Genomic DNA, 18,845 nt, shown 5'->3' with positions numbered 1-18,845 from the left:
GTACCTGCACAGACAAAGTCACACCTGCTGGTGCCAGCTGCACTCCCGGGACTGCCCGCCCAGGCACTTTGTACCAAACTTGCATTTCTCAGGCTCATAACTATCTACATTTTGAGCTGGAAAGTTCATTGTCATAGGGGCTGTGCTGTGTCCTAGGCTATTCAGCAGCCTCCCTGGCCTCTTTCCATTAGGTACCAGTAGCACCATCTGCCCCACCAGCTGTGACCACCAAAAATGGCCCTGGACGTTTGGTAGTCAGCATGGGAGCAAAACTGCCCCCTTTGGTATGGAGTCTTTGCTCCCATGGGAGCAAAATTTCCCCCAGCTGAGAACCTTTATATCAAGCAAGCATCACAGACGGCTCAGTATATTTATGCTAAAGAGTTGATGAACGGTTTTCACGTACTTTAGAAGGCACTCAAAAGTTGGCTGGGTGCAGTGACTCATACCTGTAATCCCAGCATTTTGGGAGGCCGAGGCAGGTGGATTATTTGAGGTTAGGAGTTTGAGAGCAGCCTGGCCAACATGGTGAAACCCCATCTTTACTGAAAATATAAAAATTAGCCAGGCATTGTGGTATGCACCTGTAACCCCAGCTACTCAGGAAGCTGAGGCAGAAGACTCACTAGAACTTGGGAGGCAGAGGCTGCAGTGAGCTGAGATTGAGCCGCTACACGCCAGCCTGGGTGACAGAGCAAGACTCCATCTAAAAAAAAAAAAAATCGCTCAAAAGTTGGATTGAACAACATTTATTTATTTATTTCTAAATTCCTTTTTGGTGTTGGATTTTTTTTTTTGTCCTGCCTCACATAATAAGCTTCTCTAAAATTAGACCTGTCGCTTAAAATGACTTATTTTAGGCAGCTGCCTTTCTTTGGAGCAGTTTGTCCTTGGCATGAAAACCAGGCTTTGGTGTGAGTGTCAGTCTGTTGCCAGTGTGAAGGAGGCTGCTGGCTTCAGGGCCATCCCCCTGTCCCCATTGCTGGGGTGGCCACAGCAGTTCCTGCCCCTCCACTGTGCTCCCCTCCCCTGGATAGGGCTATTAGTGAGTCTCCATCCTCGAAGATGGAGGCTGCATCTTACCAACCCTGAGTCTCCAGCACCAGAGCAGCCCATGCCATGTGCTGGGCACCTGAGTGTCTGGGGAAGAAAAGGAGGTGAGTGCAAGAGATAGGGAGTTCTTGGGCTGAAAACTGGATCAATATCAATTGTCAAGCCTAGTGCAGGGAAGCCTTCATTTTCTTGAACCTTCCTGAATCTTCCAGAATGCTCAAGGTCATGGTGGTTCTCTTATCTACCTGTGATGACTCGTCCTTCCTTGGGGTTTCTTTTTTCTTAAACACAGTTGTGAATCATAGTCACTTCCCTGGGCCTCAGTCTCCCATCACGAAAAATGGGGATGATAATGCTCAGTTTGCACAGCTGCTGTGAGGAATCTGGAATTGTGTAAAATATCTCACAGGTAGTGCCTGCTCAGCTGGCATGAGTCTCCTCCCAACCTCACTGTCATCAGCATGACTTTCTAGCCTTGTTTTCTCCTCTCTCTGTGCCATGCAGTTTCAAAATCTGCTGCTTCCTCATATGCAGTCGTGGTTGGGAAACGAGACACCCAAGTGTGTTAGAAATAGATGTAAAATAAGAGCGAAGAGGAGCAGAGTGCCGGCTGAGAGTGAGCCATACGGGCCTGGCGACGTTGCTTCCGGGTGCGCACTGGCGGTGAGCTGCTGCCTGGGTTTTTGCACTCGGTGGGATGCTCGCGCAGGACAGGGCTCCTGGTGTGTTTCTCTGACCACTTCCTTGGGAAATTACGTGTACTCCTCCCTTCCTCGCTTGACTAAAAGGTCTTCCAGGGCAGGCTAGGACTTGTGTGGTCTGCTGTCACCTTAGTGCCTAAGAGACTCCCAGATTTCTTACGCTCTCTGTAAACAGTTGAGTGAAGGGGAAGGAAGGGAGGTGACTGGGAGGGACGCGGGGAAGGAGACACGAAAGCCTTAGATGTGTGTACAGAAAACCGTGGCACTTTCCTCCTCTTTTGGCCTAGAACCATATGAAGGTCCATCTGATTTGTTGAACCATTATTAGGAGTTCTGGAGCTCAAATCAAGTTTTGTACAAAATCTCAAATTGCAATTTCAGAAGCAGTTCTTAATAGCTTTTATTTTGAAAAGATTCTCCTGAAATCACTTCCTAAATCAAATTGGAAGAATGTAAAATGTTCTGTAATCATAATAGTGGAGACCATCTCACTGCAGCGGTTCTCTATGTCCTGATGAACAGGGAGAAAGCTGAGAAGAGACCCTCCATAGGGGCACCCTAAACTGTCAGCCAAAACTAAGAGCCAGCCTTGGGGTCATCTGTCTGCATGCAATGTGCAACAGTGAACTTTTGAGTTATGGGACCTTGGCCTGCCCCGTGCCTCAGTTTCCCCAACTATAAAGTGGCGGCAAAGATAGATGAAAGGAGGCATTTAAAGTCCAGCACTGGGTCAATCACATAGGTGGTGCTCCATAATCTCAGCTGTTACTTTGTTGAAGGAGCCCCACCCTGAGACCACTGGGGAGACTATGGTTCTAGCCCACATCCTCCGACTTCTCGGCTGTGTAGCCTTGGGTGAAACACTTCACCCCTCTGAGCCTCAGTCACTCATGTCAGACTTCAAAGGAGACCAGGCCAGATAGGTATTATCACTGGGCTAACAGCTGGATCAGTGTGAGGTTATGTTTTTATCCATAAGATGAGAAGCGAGACTGGGTGATCTGACACTTAGAAAACCTTTAAAAAGTAAACATTTTCTGGCCACTCTTAAAATTTGAGTCCTTACTCCGAATTCTTCCGGATTTTTATAAAGAAAGAGAGTGGAGGTCAGAAGGAAGCAGCCCTTTGCTGAGCATGGACTGGCTGTCAGGCATCTAGATACGCTGCCCAGTTTCATGCCCACATGTGCTGTAAGGAAATAAAGCAAGGCTGGGGTGGTGGAGATGTGTGTTCACGTTCTCACCACCATAGACTGTCCAGCCCACAGACTCCCATCCCTCCAGTGAATATGAGCTGATAGAGAGGGGACGTTAGTATGGTCAGTTGTCCTGCCTTGAGGATTCAGCTACCAGGAGCCTGAGCTTCAAGCCCTGCTAGTCCTTCAAGGCCAGTGAGAAACCCACGAGTCCTGTTTCATGAAGCATAAGGTGCACAGCTGTAGTTGGGGTGCAGCTGGTCTCACTGAGAGAGGCAGGAGAGTCAGCTCATTCTTCCGCCTCCATTGCCAAGCTGAAGTAAGGTCTGATGAGAATGGGAGCTGGCATTTGCTGGAGCTGTGGATCAAGCAGCTCTGCTGAGAGGGAGCAGGCTTCCATACATTGCCGGGAAGCACACAGCCCGCCCCTGGTGGAGAGGGTCTTGCTTTGCTTGGCAACTGCAGGCAGTGATCCATCCCCAGCGCCCCTGTTCCCTCTTACCTCTCGGATGATTCCACTTGCCCTGCTCCATAGGACTTAGCACCCTCCCCCTAGCATCTCTGGAAGGAAAGCAGATTCCTTCTCACCCAGAGGCAGCAGAGGCAAGTAGAAATGTTTGAAATGACCTGGGTTCGATCCCAGCTCTGCCACTCATAGCTGGGTCACCCTTACCTGGCTGAGCCTCTGTTTCACGTCTGTTAAATGGAGACAGCAGTAATAGCTACCTCACCGGGCTGTGGTGGGAATGCAGTTAAGTCCCCTAGGAGATAAGTTTGTGGATTTACAATAGATAAGCCCCCTTCTTTTCCTCTGAAATTCAGAACAGGTTAGAGAAGTGGAGACAGAGAGAGCCACAGGAACCAGATGGGGATGAAAATGTTAGTTCTATTTTAAGTGGAGCTGGATAAGACAGCGTGGCTTCATAAGCGGCAGTTAGTTTGGCACCTCCAGCCTGAAGGTGCTGAGCAAGCCACAGGCAGAAGGAGCAATCCCAGACCCCTCCACAGGGCAAGCCTCTCCCTGGGTGGAGGCAGCAGACAGGTGTCCAGCTTCCCGCAGGAGGCAGGTACAGAAAGAGCCCAGGGAATGTATGAGGGCAACCTCTGGCTGCGTCACTCCCTGTCCCTTGGGCTGAGAGGGAGACGTGTTCTCTAGTGGATGCCCCTCAAATGGGAACAGGAAATAGAAGGAAAAGGAGGTCCCTGCCCAACAGTAGGTGAGGCATTGGCACAGTTCTTGGAACACGGAATTTAATGAATGGGCAAGGTCTTCTCTGTCTTCTGCACCTCAAAATAGATTGTACACATCATCATTTGTTTGTGGTGACCACCTCTGTGTTTACAACTCTCTCTGTCTCTATCTGTCTCTCTCTCTCTCTCTCACACACACACAGGAAACGCATAAATGAATAGTATATATGAATTATATCTTTACCCAGTATATATTAGTTTTCTGTTGCTTCTGTAGCAAATTACTACAATAGCTTAGCTATTATTTTGCTGAAGGAGCGCCACCTGAAAGACAAAGTATTATTACCCTTCATTGGAGAATAGAGATTCTGAGACGTGAAATCACTTGCCTGTGGTCACGCAGGTCACGAGAGGCAGTGCTGGGGTTGGAATCCCCACTCCAGACCTTCAGAACTGCTGCTTCTGCCACGTGGCACAGGCAGGCTGGGGGCAACCTGAGAGAACAGAGCTGTGTGGTGAACAAGGTCAACACAGACACACTCCATGGGAGCTAGGGGGCTCTCGGGCAGAATGCACTCTTAAGTGTCCTGGGTGCTTTCTTATTTTACAGCGACCTCAAACTGTCCAATCAAATCAGCGTCAGTGTAAGCAGAGGTAGAGCTGAAGGCTGTCACCTTCCCACTATGTCAACTGGCACAGGGGAAGGGCAGTGGCTTCGTGGCACAAACAGACTGGCAGTGTGTGTGACGTCCAGGCGTGCCCCGGGGGGGACAGGGCCAGCCTGGCAGGACCCCTGCAGGGCCTAGACTGGGGGAGAGGATCTGCGGGCTGATTTCTTGCCTTTTGTTGCATGAATGAATATAAGAACAAACATGGCTTTGATTGCTGTTTTTATAACTGTCCCTCACTAAACTTAGAGTTTTATGCACAATGGCTCTCTTCACTAACCTGCTAAGGGACATCTATAGCAGTGTCTCTATGGGGAGAATGGAAACCAAGCAAGACGGGGTTGTGGGGAGTGAGGAGCCCAGAAGGAGGTGCTGGCCTCAACACAAAAGGACTCACATTAAGTGGGATCTAGGGCTGAGAGCCTCAGGAACACGAGCTGGTGAGGCCACGGGGTTCAGAGCCACAGCTGTGAATAACACAAATGTCAAACACCTTCACATGGGTGACAGCCTGGCAGCCTGAGGGCATGAAGAAGGTCCCTAGAGAACTTTGGCCATTGAAAATCAGTGAATTTGACTGATGACTGAAAATGGCTCTTACACTCCTGGAATCCAACCCTGAAGGTGCACTGGGAATCACAGGTACCTTCTAAAGGGGAGGCGATTGTATAAACATATTCAATGGCCACAGGGTTTTCAGGATAACGTTAGCTTCAGCGACAGTCCTGAGAACTATAGGAATTAGTGGATTTGTTAGGCACTACCTCTGTACACCATGGACGTGACAGCAAAGGATCAGGCCGACGATGGAGTCTAACGTTCACTCAAGTGAGGGACAGGTGCAGAGCCTGGAGGTTCTTGTTTTACAAGAATATTAAAACTAATAGATGTATCCATGCCTGAAAACTTGACGAAATGGGTGTAGTGGTTTTCAGTGGCATTTCTCGGGATGCCCATAACTTTATGGAGATTTACTTTCTTCACAAAAATTTAACCATCTGTAGATATAAGTAGGTCCTAAATCTTCCCCGCAACACATGAATATTTTTTGCTAAAAACTTCTAGTAATAAGAGAAATCTATAGAAACAAGAGCTCCATCCAGAAACAAAGAGCAAAATGCAAGAGCGTGGCCAGCCAACATTGGACCTGACAGATTATGAGCAGTGTGCTCTAACATTTCCACTGAATAGGATCAAACTGTTCATAAAGGTCCATAAGGTCCTTTAAGGCAGAATTCATCAATGAGGACAATGTGGTGTGTTTTTTTGTTGTTTTTTTTTTTGAGACAGAGTCTCACTCTTGTTACCCAGGCTGGAGTGCAATGGCGCGATCTCGGCTCACCGCAACCTCCGTCTCCTGGGTTCAGGCAATTCTCCTGCCTCAGCCTCCTGAGTAGCTGGGATTACAGGCATGTGCCACCATGCCCAGCTAATTTTTTGTATTTTTAGTAGAGACGGGGTTTCACCATGTTGACCAGGATGGTCTCGATCTCCTGACCTCGTGATCCACCCGCCTCGGCCTCCCAAAGTGCTGGTTTTTTATCATTCAGCAAACTCTTGGTTTTAAAGAAATAGCTGTGATGGGGAGAAACCAGACATCATTTGTGTCCAGGCTAAAACCCTCATAGTGAATACTGAAGAGTGACAATTCTCACCCAGTTCCTAACACCCCACGGGACAGGCAACATAAGCGTGGCCATGTTAGTTTGACTGGGGAGGAATAGGAATCTCTGCAGGGCAGAGTGAATTACCTGAGGTCACATAGCTAGCTGAAGATGGAGCCAGGCCGACAAACTCCTAATCAGTGATTGTCTGATGCCCATGAGCATCAGTTAGGATTTAGGTCTAACCTCATGTGGTAGAAACCCCAACAGAGACCTCAACCAGCTGGAACGTTTTCTGTCTCACATGAAGTAAGTTGCGAGGGCTGGTATAGCAACTCCAAGACCACATACGCTGGTTTTCCCAGGACACACTCAATATACGTGTGTTGTCCCAGCACAGCTGTCAACACTCAAAAGTGCTCATGTTTAGATAATAAATTACAGAACCACTGTAGTCAGTGAGGGCACAGGCTAACTCTCTAATTTCCTGGGCCAGCAACCGAACAAGCGGCCTTCATCCCAAGCCAGGGGCTTTATGTATAGTTAAACAGGTTGTGCATTACACAACTCTGGGGAACATCTTTCTCCTTGTATGCATTGTGGATTTGCTATGGCAATTTTTCAATGGATGACAGTAAAGGATTTTGTGTAGTGAGGGCCTTTTCTAGTTCTCACAAAGTTACTGAAGGTTCCTGGCAGTGCTGTTCTGAAGTCACCTAGTAATCCATAAAAGGCTGCTGAGGCTCCAGCCATCATCTCCACCATCCTGACACAGAAAGGAGAAAGGACAAACAACAATAAAAAACAAAAATGGAAGCACACCTCCTTGATGAAAAGTTTCTTTTTAAAAAAAGAAACTTCCTGGAAGCCCCGCTACCATTACTGTTTCTGTCTCTCTGCCACACTTAGCTGCAAGGAAAACTAGGAAATATAGCCTTTTAGCTGGGCACTCCCACTAGTACAAGAGTTATTTTAGTAATGAAGAAAGGGAAAATGTGAGATGAAGGTGAAAAATGAGCATCCACGCCACTTCATCTTGGGACTTTGAGTTTGGCAGTGGAATCCAGAGACTACCTTCTACCCAAATTTGATTTAGAAAATAGATTAAGTCCTTCCACTGACCACTTTCTCTTCTCGTTCTTTCCTGCATTACAGATTTGGTTCTATACCAACAGCATCTTTGGAAACGCTGGGATCCCTCCGGCAAATATCCCATATGTCACCTTGAGTACGGGGGGCATCGAGACTTTGGCTGCCATCTTCTCTGTAAGTCAACTGAGGGTTACTTTTGAGAATGCCACAGGGGGTTACATAGCACAGTGGGAATGTTCATAAGGTCCTTTAAGGCAGGGGGGTTCCCCATCAGAATTCATCAATTAGGACAGTGTGGTTTTCTACCATTCAGCAAACTCTTGGTTTTAAAGAAAGAGCTGGGATGGGGAGAAGCCAGACATCATTTGTGTCCAGGCTATTGATCCAAAACCTCCAGTGAATACTGAAGAGCGACTGTTCTCACCTGGTTCCTGACACCTCCTGGGACAGGCAACACAGCACTGTGGGAACCCCAGGCAACAAACCGGCATCCCTTTAAAGGGTCACATCCTTTGTCATGCCAAAGGCATCTAATTTTAGGAGTTCATCATGCAGTTCTTCACTGACATTTTTCCCGTCTAGAGAATATTCCTTTCTACATTTTGCTTCTCAGTCATCTTCCTTTTAATAAATAACTCCATCCTTTGAATTCTCACCTAGTCACAAGTGATGACATATGAATGCCCTGTGAAAGAGGGCCATATTGTCCCTGAGAGTTCAGATTAGAGAATTGTTGTGAGTCTCCAATCTCTTGCCCTGACTTTAAAAATGTTTCAAAACTGTTATCTGTCATCTCATTACCTGAAACGTGGGAGTTTACAAGGCAGAAAAGAAAGGACATTTCATTCAACCAGTATAATGGAGAGGAAAACTTTAATAATAAGCCAACATGTTCAAAAGAAGGCATAGAGCTTGTCACTTTTTCAACCTCCAATATGCAAAACAAACATTTAGTGAAGAGGAAAGTTGGGTGGCTTCAGAACCTAGCAGAAATTTCCAGATCTTGGAATCAGACCAAACTGGATTTGGATCCTGGCTCAAGCACTTCTTGGCTATGTAGCATTGAGCAGTGCGCTCAACATCCCTGAGCTTCAGTTGCTCTCTTTATGAGATGTTGCATCTCTTCTTCCTTGTAGGCATGTGGTCTGTGCCTCACATTTTAGGCATGCAGCACAGTCAGGTTCCCTTCCAAATGGAAAAAGAAAGGGCTGAAATTAGAGAGTTATATTCTGTGACCTTGATGGAGTAGCTCATTTATTTTCACTCTTGCTCACTGATTTGCACTGACAGATTGATGCCCATACAAACAGAAAGAGGCTTGCAATTGTATGTCTGACTTCTTGTTGACAGAACACTTTACTTTGCACCTTGCACTTAATGGGTCATTCTAGCAAGATACTTTTAAAAAAAACAAGTATCATTAAAAATGTAGAGAAATGATGTTTTGTCTCTTTCCCTTTCCACTTCACAGTCTTTTTATTAGAGGAAAACATTTCAAAGCTTCCTGTTCTGGAAGTTTCACAAGACTCATTCTTGTTATTCTCAAGTTATAGACTGTACCGAGTTTCGTTTATTTATTTTTACTTTGAGCAAGGGAAAAACACAGTCAGTCTGAGATGAAAACTATGGGGAAAGTACAGGAGATTTTTGTTTTTGTTTTTTATTAAGTATTTTATTGGTATTGTTAAGAAATCAATAGCAGCTCATTAGGGCAAATTTGTAAAATTCAGAAAAATAGAGAGGAACAAATTTGCCAAACTTCCTTGGTTATAATCACAGTAGCCAAGGAAGTTTGGCAAATTCTTCCCTGTCTTTCTCTGCATAGATGTATATTTCTTACACAGTAGCACAGCAATCCTATTCTAAATACTAGCTCTAGTCTGCTTTTGTTCACGTAATCTTATGTCAGAATGATTCCCTATTTTATTATTTTTAAGTAATTTTTGTGGAAGTATATTATATATGCAGAAAATTATGTACATTATCACCTTCCCTGAATTAACACTAGTGCTGAAAGATTTGTCCTACTCCAATAATTTTCTGTATGATAATTTCCTTAACCATTGTCTTGAGAGTAAGGTTGTTGAACATCTCTGCTCAGAGCCTGATGGCAGTGCCATGCTTCTTGGGTTCCAATACCAGCTCTGTGTCTTTTTTTTCAGCCATGTGAACCCAAGTAAGTTGTTCAGCATCTCTGTGACTCAGCTTCCCCACTTCTAAAGGACATCATCCCTGCCTCCTAGGGATGGGCTGAGGATTGTACAAATGAATATACATTAAGTGATTCCAGCAGTGGCTGTCAAATGATGTGCACTCAGTAATTGGCAACTATTCTTGTCCTGTTTAGGTAGATTTCCATAATTTGTGATTTTAAATAAGGTTGTGATGGACATCCTTGCAGAGGGAAGAATTTTACAGGGACTCTTGTCATCTTTTGACAGTTGAGGAAGCCAAGACCCAGAGGAGTGACTTACTCTGGGTCACACGGTCAGCTGGTTCAGAACCCAAGGGAGTGGGGAGAGAGAACATCATGGGGCCCCTATTGCCCCCCGGCCGAGACCCCGAAGTGTTCTACATGGGACCTCATGAATGCTCACGTTATGCCTTAAAGTCCAATGATTGCCCTTGTTTGAAAGAGGAGCACACCGAGGAAGTGGCTACACTTCTTCCCTTGGTCCAAGAAGGACTTCACAGGAAGCCGTTCTTATTCATTTCAGACTTCAGAAGCCACTCCTTCTCATCCCCATGCTTTGGCTAGCAGATCATTTTCCTTAAAAGCTGACAATATTGGGCAAGGTATTCTTTGGAAATACCAACCCCAGAAAGGAGGGTAAATGACTGCACAATTCTGAAAGAGAAGGAGGGGTCCTTTCTAAACTCAGGACTCAGAGTCACAGCCTCTGGAGAGCGCTCCTGCTGCCGCCTTTAAAGTGTGGACCTGGTGGATCTCAGTCATCTGGACCATGGCCAGTTGGTTCCCTGCCATCTAGTGAGCTCTTGCCAGCTCCTCCCATGATCAAGCCATTGACCCTGTGCTGGGGCTTATAGAGGGCCGTTGCCATGGTGCCTGCCTGCAGGAGTTCACAGTCCAGTGCAGGAGGTTGACTATGACCCAAGGATAAATGATGTCTTGCTGTTCTAGAGGTGCAGGAACCTCGGTGTGGGAGGTTCTCTGAGCAGGAAGTGATGCTTCGGAGCTTTGGTGATGGATTCATTCATGCAGGCATCCATTCCTCCATTCCACAGACACCTAAGGTGCACGCATACAGTGCCAGCTGTCACAGGGGAAGCTGCCAAGATCTAGAGAGAAAAACAAACCCAGAAACAGACAATTACCACATGCAACACTAAGACAAGCTTCCCTCTCAAATAAGGGGTTCTGGAAGAGCTTCCTGGAGAAGGGAACCAGGAACCTGAGAGCTGAAGGACCAGGAGAAGTTAGGTGAGGGAAGAGAAGTACATTGGGGAGCCTGTCCCCCTTTCATCTTTTCAGAGAGCTGGAGATGCAAGGACAGATGCAGAATAGTCCATTGGAAACAGTCCTTAAAATGGTAGCATTTACCCCAATTCCTGGAAAGCCATGAGATTAAATTCAGCATGAAGCTGAGAGTGTGGAATGGAAAAATGTTCTGGGGAGAAAGAGCTTTGGCTTTAGGATGAGGCTACTGTTAATTCAAATCCTGATCACCCATTTACCAGCTGAACGGTCTTGGGAACACTGCCCAGCACCTCTGAGTCTATTTGCTCATCTGTAAAATGGACATAACCATGCCCACCTGTGGTAGGCAAAATAATGGCTCCTCAAGATGTCCACACCATGATTACCTTACACAGCACAAAGGAATGTTGCAGGTGGGACTAATCTTGAGATAGAGAGAATACCCTGGATTACCCAGGTGAGCCCAATATCATCATGGGGCCCTTATGAGTGAAAGAGGGAGGCAGGAGGGTCAGTCAGAGAAGGAGATGTGGTGGAAGCAGAGGCAGGAGTGACGCCATTGCTAGATTTGAGGTGAGGAAGGGGTCACAGGCCCAGGAATGCAGATGGTCTCTAGAAGCTGGAGCAGGCAGGATTCTCGCCCGGAGGCTCGAGAAGGAACCAGCCCTGCCAACACCATCATGCTTCACTTCAAGATCTACTCTAGACTTCTGAGTTCCAAAAATGTAAGATAATCCACCTGTGTGTGTGTGTGTGCGTGTGTGTGTGTGTTTTTTTTTTTTTTTTTGAGACGGAGTTTTCACTCTTGTTACCCAGGCTGGAGTGCAATGGTGCGATCTCGGCTCACCGCAACCTCCGCCTCCTGGGTTCAGGCAATTCTCCTGCCTCAACCTCCTGAGTAGCTGGGATTACAGGCACGTGCCACCATGGCCAGCTAATGTTTTGGATTTTTAGTAGAGATGGGGTTTCATCATGTTGACCAGGATGGTCTCGATCTCTTGACCTCATGATCCACCCGCCTTGGCCTCCCAAAGTGCTGGGATTACAGGCTTAAGCCACCTCACCCGGCCCACCTGTGTTTTCTTAAGCCACTGCATCTATGGTAACTCGCCGCAGCAGCAATGGGAAACTAACATATCATCTGACAGAATTATGGAAACAAAATCCAAACTGTGTGAAAGCCATTCTTCCGTTCCTGACAGTGTCAATATAAAGTAAATTCCTTTCCCTTTCCAAAGTTTATATATGTATATGTAGCATATTTATATATATAATATATTATCATATCATGTTATAATTTATATAATACATTATAATTCCATATTATATTTGTATGTAAATATAGATATTTGAAAACAAAATAAAAATATACAAATATATTTATATATGATATATAAACATATATTATCTATTAATAACAAATATATGATACATAAGTATGTGTGTTTATTACATATATAATTATATAAATATATGTATTATCTTGTGTTCAAATATACATAAATTTATTACACTTATAATTGTATATATAAATATATGTGTATTACCTTGTTTTAAATATATATATTTGAATATATCGAAAATGTATTACCTTATTTTCAAATATACATATTTGAAATGTATTTGAAAACAAGGTAATACATATATATTTATATATAAATTATATGTGTAATAAACAAACACATATATATACACATATTTCATCCAGCCCTTTGAAGTGATTGCCTATCCAAAAAGTTTCCAATATTTTTCATTCCTCTTATGAGATTTTTACAGTCTATTAAAATGGCTCAGAAGGCTAATAAAACTGAGAAGGGAAAGACATCTTTGCTCATTTGATCTGCAGTTAATTTTGGCTCAGGGCGTCAGTCATCAGCTTGAGCAACCATAAACCATTGCCATCTTTCAGAAACAGCTGGTTTTCCAAATTGATTTGCTTGGCACCAAGTTAACTCTCTGATGAGTGAACTTCCAGTGAGCATCATTCAGGCCACGTAGGGCAGGGGCTTTGCGGGGTGAAAGTTTACTCTGGAGAAGCACAGACTCTGTGCTTTTACAAATCAGGAGTCAGAATTCAGTCATTCTTAATTATTGCAGTAAGTTTTCATAATTGTCAAGAATGGAATATGCTATTGAGTTGCAGTTAAAAAAAAAAAATCCTTCTTATGGTTTCTGTTGCCTATAGTCCCTGCTGCTTCCCAATGAATTCCACAATTTCAGAATCAAAGGCCTCAGAGTTTACTGCTGAAACTTGGGACACTGGTCCAGTACGTGGACCAGAGGAGAACATGGTAAAAGAGAGAAAGCAGGGTGATATAGGCTTTGTGTCATACACACGTTGTCACCCGCACCTGCTAGCTGGGTGACCTTGAGCTAGTCACTTAACCTCTCTGATCCCCATTTTTCTCTTAGGGAAAGTGGCAATAATAAACAGACGTAAACCTCAACAGGTATTGTCATGATAATCATACTGTAATTCACAGTGCCTGGTGTAGAGAAGATTCTCAATAAATGTTAACTGTTGTTACGGGTTGAATTGCGCCTCCTCCAAATGCGTATGTTGAAGTCCCCAGTACCTCAGAATGTGACTTGAATTGGAAATAGGATCATTGCAGTTGTAATTAGTTAAGCTAAGATATGGTCATATTGGAATAGGCTGGCCCCCTAATCCAATACGATAGTCCTTATAAAAAGGGGAACATATGGCTGGGCGTGGTGGTTTATGCCTGTAATCTCCGCACTTTGGGAGGCTGAGGCAGGTGGATCACAAGGTCAGGAGATCAAGACCATCCTGGCTAACCTGATGAAACCCCGTCTCTACTAAAAATACGAAAGTTAGCAGGGCGTAGAGGTGCATGCCATCCTAGTTACTCGGGAGGCTGAGGCAGGAAAATCACTTGAATCAGGGAGTTGGAGGTTGCAGTGAGCCAAGATTTCGCCACTGCACTCCAGCCTGGCGACAGAGCGAGACTCTGACTCAAGAAAAGTGGGGGGGGGGGGGGGGGGGAGAATTTAGATGCAGACACACACACAGGCAGAACACCCACTAAAAATTAGAATTGTGCTGCCCAAAGCCAAAACACACTAGAAGCCAGGAGAGGACCTGGAACGATCCCTTCCCTAGCGCCCCAGAGGCAGGGCCCTGCAGACACGTTGACCTTGGACTTCAGCCTCCAGAAATGTGAGATAATGTATTTCTATTGCTGGAGCTGCTCTGTCTGTGGGGCCTGATCATGGCCGCCCTGGGAAACTCACACAGTTACTCTTGTTATTAATATTCCTGAAGAGAAGCAGACACGGAAAATGCCACAGATGCCCTGATACCTCTCAAAAGCCTAGAGGATGAGACCAAGGTCAGGGTGTTTCTTCCTCCAGTATTCAGCAAGTGCTCACTGGGGCCCCGGCTCTGTGCCAGTGGGCAAAACAGGCAAAGGTCCCTGCTGTGGAGAAGGAGAGCTCCTCATGGGGGCACAGACAGTGTACCAAGGGAGTACCCCACCCACACAGTGTTTCAGAAGGTGAAGGATATTATGAGAAAACAGTAGAACAGAGAAAGGGGAATGGAGAGGTGGGGGCAGGTTGCCATCTTAAATACTGTGGTCAGTCTCCAGGTGAGCCCAGATGTCTGGGAAGAGCAGGCAAAAGAAACAGATGAAAGGAAAACCTTTGGGGAGGAGGGACATGGTGAACCTGAGCAGCTCGAAGGCAGTTAATTCAGGGCAGCGGAGGGCATGTAGGGTGGGTAGGCCAACTATCAGGAGCTGCAACCTTTGGTAGAGGGACAAAGCCAGCCAAAATGTCCCTGTAGGAAGTGAACCAGGAAACCAACCCCTGGCCTCATTCTCTTTCTTCGGCCTTCTGATTTCTGACCGCTGATTTCTGATTTCTGCTGAAACCTCTCAGAGGTCAGAGAGCAGGGAGCTTGTTGATTTGAGCCTGTGAGTCTCCCTGTCGGGCAGAGAGCAAGCTGCAGAGTCTCCCTCTAGGGCAGAGAGCAAGAATTGGAGAGGTGACAGGAATGTCTGCAGCAGGCCAAGGCAGGAGCAGGGATGTGTCTGCCGCTTGAGGGACCAAGGGGCTGGTTGTGGGGGGAGCGGGCTTGAGGGGATCCAAATATGGTTTGCAAATATTTTCTCCCATTTTGTAGGTTTTCTCTTCACTCCGTTGTTTTCTTTGCTGCCTACAAGGCTTTAGTGGACAGGGGTGTTTAAAGGAGAGTGCCAGGTCATGCTTTAAATCCTCCTGGCTGCTGACAAAATCGATAAGGACAGAGGGTGACAGGGGTAGAAACAGAGTTGCCACGAGGCTTGGAGAGAGGCTGGTTTTCCCTGTGAATTATCAGACCGACATGTGCTCTAGAACTGGAATCAAAAGGACTGAGTTCAGTTCATTTCCCTTGATAGACATTCCTTTTTCATTGATAAATAATGATTCTACGGCATTTCTATAGGTCACAGACTAGAAGAAACGACACCCTTCATCCCCTAAAATATTAGAGCAAGTCCCCAGTTTGTTTGACAAGGGTTACAGGACCTTAGGAGAAAGGAGGGTTACAGCCAGCAGAGGCAGAGCTGGATTTTCCTCTTGGCTCCCGACCCAAACCCCCTGGAAGCATGAGGGTCCGCCTGAGCTCAGTCTGATCTAGGCAGCACCCCTAGATCTGAGAAGCTAAAACTCAGGCTAAATGGCTCTTCATGTTCAGAGCTTATTGTTCCAAAAGCATTAGTGTTAGCATTGCCTGAGCAGGGAGCAGGCAGAGAAGTGAGGACCCTCCTTGATATGTTGTGGCTGTGCCCCCACCCAAATCTCACCTTGAATTATAGTTCCCATAATCCCCATTGTCATGGGAGGGACCCGATGGGAGGTAATTTAATCATGGGAGCAGTTACCCTCATGCTGTTCTCATGACAGTAAGTGAGCTGTCACAAGATCTGATGGTTTTATAAGTGGCTTCCCCTTCACTTAACTCTCATTCTTCTCCTTCTGCCTCCATGTGAAGAAGGATGTGTTTGCCTCCTCTTCCACCATGACTGTAAGTTTCCTGAGGCCTCCCCAGCCCTGTGGAACTTTGACAATTAAAGCTCTTTCCTTTGCTGCTGTAAAGAACTATCCAGTCTTGGGCAGTTCTTTATAGCAGCATGAAAATGGGCTAATACATTTCTGGTTATGACAGGTCATCCTCATGGGGCGGAGACTGGGTGGGGATGAGGAAGGGGAGAAGCAGAGCCAGTGCCCCAGAATCCCCAAGCAGAAAAGAGGTCGTTTTACCCTGGAAACCCATTCCCTGCAATCCCCACTCCCACCCACCCCAAGCTCTGGATAATATCTTTTAAGTAAGTAGCTCTGTTTTTGAGTTTGGCCAAGGACATACCCACAAGTCCATTCCTGCAGCTCACCCTCTGACTCTTGAGATGTGCTCCTGAGTCTTTTACTTCCCACCAATTTTTTCCTAATTTCCTCCCTGTTCCTCTGATAACATCCTTTGGATCCCCTGTATCTGGACGGGCCCCATCAGCTACTCACCAAAAGAAAGTGAGGATGTGTCTCATGGGGTGCAGGTGGAGACAGCACACAGCACCCACTTGTGTCAGTTCTAAGTGGTGGCTCTTCCCACCATCCCCTGCCCTCTGCTGACTCAATGCTCTTGGTATGAAAGCCCTGATTCCTTTCCTTCTTTTTTCTTTTTTGAGACAGAGTCTCGCCCTGTTACCCAGGCTGGAGCACAATGGCACAATCTCAGCTCAGTGCAACCTCCGCCTCCCTGGTTGAAGCGATTCTCCTACCTCAGCCTTCTGAGCAGCTGGGACTATAAGCATGCGCCACCATGCCCGGCTAATTTTTGTATTTTTAGTAGAGACGGGGTTTCACCATGTTGGCCAGGCTGGTCTTGAACTCCTGACCTCAAGTGATCCACCCACCCTGGCCTCCCAAAGTGCTGGGCATAGTGCCCAGCCAGAAGCCCTGATTTCTAAGCCATCTGGACATCCAGTGTCTCTTTCTCTGCTCCTTGAAGAACTAAAATTTTTTTCCACGCCAAAATTTGAGAACCGTTTGAATGTATCCTCACAAAACCACCTTTTACTTTATTTTGAGTAGGGTAAGAGGATAAGGGGGCGTGCTTCACTTAGAAACTGCAGAAGCTATGTCCTCAGGCCAAGGTTATAAAGTAACCCAAGAGGAAAGGACATCCACAGGACTGGAGAACCTGGAGAAGCCTGTCTGCTGCCGGCCTTTCCTTCCAGCCCAGTTGGCCCCACCACACGTCTGTTTTGCACTTCAGTTGAAATATCTCAAGATGTTTTAATTTGTTACACTTAAAGATCGTGGGCCACCCTGGAATAATTATGTAAAAGGCAGCTCTCATTTCTCACACCTTTGCCCAAACAAATATACAGATAGCTTTTACGCACATTCATCTTTTAAGCAGAAATTTTCAAAAAAGTTTATAGTTCAATGAATTATTCTCTATTTTTCATTTAGAGAGAGCCTGTCTCAAACAGAAAATTATTTTTGGCACTCTGTCCTCTGAACATAAGTTTGAAAATTTCACTAACTTGCAATAACCACAGCTTTCCAAGGTCTTGGCTTCTTTCCAGAGAGAGATTTGTGAAAAGTAGAGATTAACATTTGCATGTTTAAAACAGAATCACTAGCAGCTGACAGTAATACTGGAATGTGAGGTTTCTTTTCTTTCTTTCTTTCTTTTTTTTTACATTGCAACATATTTAATAATAAAGAATTGGAGACACTAAAATTTGTAATATAAAATAGATGGAATAATGTACCTTGGCCTCTTTTCTCTGCTGAGGGAGCTGAGTCAGTGATAATCACACCATTCCCTGCTCCTTTCCCCTATCCTTTTGGTGCTAAAACTTGGACAGTAGCCTGCTTCCGACTAGAAAGTCAATAATTGCTCCTGTGTCAAGGGTTCCTCAGGAGCTCCTCTTATATACACTTTATTTAATCATGATAAATATTGTAATACACATTGAATACAATATAGACAAAGAGCAATGTGTCAAGATTAGGAAACATGAGGGATGCCTGGGGGCTGGCCCTCATCTGGGCCACATCTTGCCCCAGCATTTACATTTCTCTCTGAAAGAGTTTCAGTTGTCTCCACCGCTTTGGCTGAGTTATTAGGGGAAGGCTCACTGAGTTGCTTTAACATGTAAATTTGAAAGAGAGAGAGAGAGTGTGTGTCCTGCGTCAGATTTAAAGAAATGGCAATGATAGTTGTCATTCATTCAACACCATTAATGGTTGCTCAGTGGAGTACCGCTCAAGTAAAGCCTGTTGGGAAAATCACACCAGCTGACTAAAGAGGGCGCTCTTGCCTTTGGCTGGTCTCCCTTCAGGGAGCAGTCAGATAGGACGTCCTGAGGGAGGCAGGGCCCACCAACAGGGCTCCCTCTGATAGCCTTCTGGGGCCCCCGTGCACAGTAAGTCCACAAGACCCACAGACCCAGAAGGATCAAGCCAGGCAAGGACAGGGATTAGGCAAATCAGCAGAATTAGAAAAGGCCCCAGCCTGGAGTTGGACATGGAGAATGGGGCGTCTTCTATGATCAAAAGGCTCACACTTGCACAGGAAGAAACTCATGCAGGACACTGTAGCCCTGAGAAAGTCAGGAACTCCTGCCAAGCACTGAGTACTGCATGCAGTTTATATAGAGAGATGTTCACATGGAATACAATATACACAAAAAGCAGTAAACCAAGTGTATGTAAAATAATGTAAAAGCACATTAAATCAGATTTGGAAGCTGTAATTGAGATACATTTGAAATAAATGAAATTTTAGGCAATATTTTCCTTCCCTCCAGTTCTTCCTTTTTAAAATTCTGTTTATTGACATATAATATTGTACATATTTGGGAGTACCTTCCTTCTATTTTTACA

The 18,845-nt window shown here is 45.6% G+C and overlaps 1 protein-coding gene across 3 annotated transcripts in view; it reads left to right on the top strand.

The window, feature by feature from the left end:
* SLC2A9 (solute carrier family 2 member 9) overlaps positions 1-18,845 on the top strand; it is a 229,987-nt gene that overhangs the window by 143,001 nt on the left and 68,141 nt on the right. For all 3 annotated transcript variants that reach the window (XM_032254204.1, XM_032254205.1, XM_032254206.1), the window contains one exon: positions 7,568-7,678. In XM_032254204.1, the coding sequence (XP_032110095.1) occupies positions 7,568-7,678 (111 nt within the window). The remainder of the gene's footprint in view (positions 1-7,567; positions 7,679-18,845) is intronic.

The sequence above is a fragment of the Sapajus apella genome, unplaced genomic scaffold (assembly GCF_009761245.1).
Source record: "Sapajus apella isolate SASKATOON/1434 unplaced genomic scaffold, GSC_monkey_1.0 scaffold85, whole genome shotgun sequence".
In the NCBI taxonomy this organism is placed as follows: Eukaryota; Metazoa; Chordata; class Mammalia; order Primates; family Cebidae; genus Sapajus; species Sapajus apella.
The sequence above is the reverse complement of the archived record's forward strand: the minus strand, read 5'-3'. Positions and strand labels throughout refer to the sequence as shown.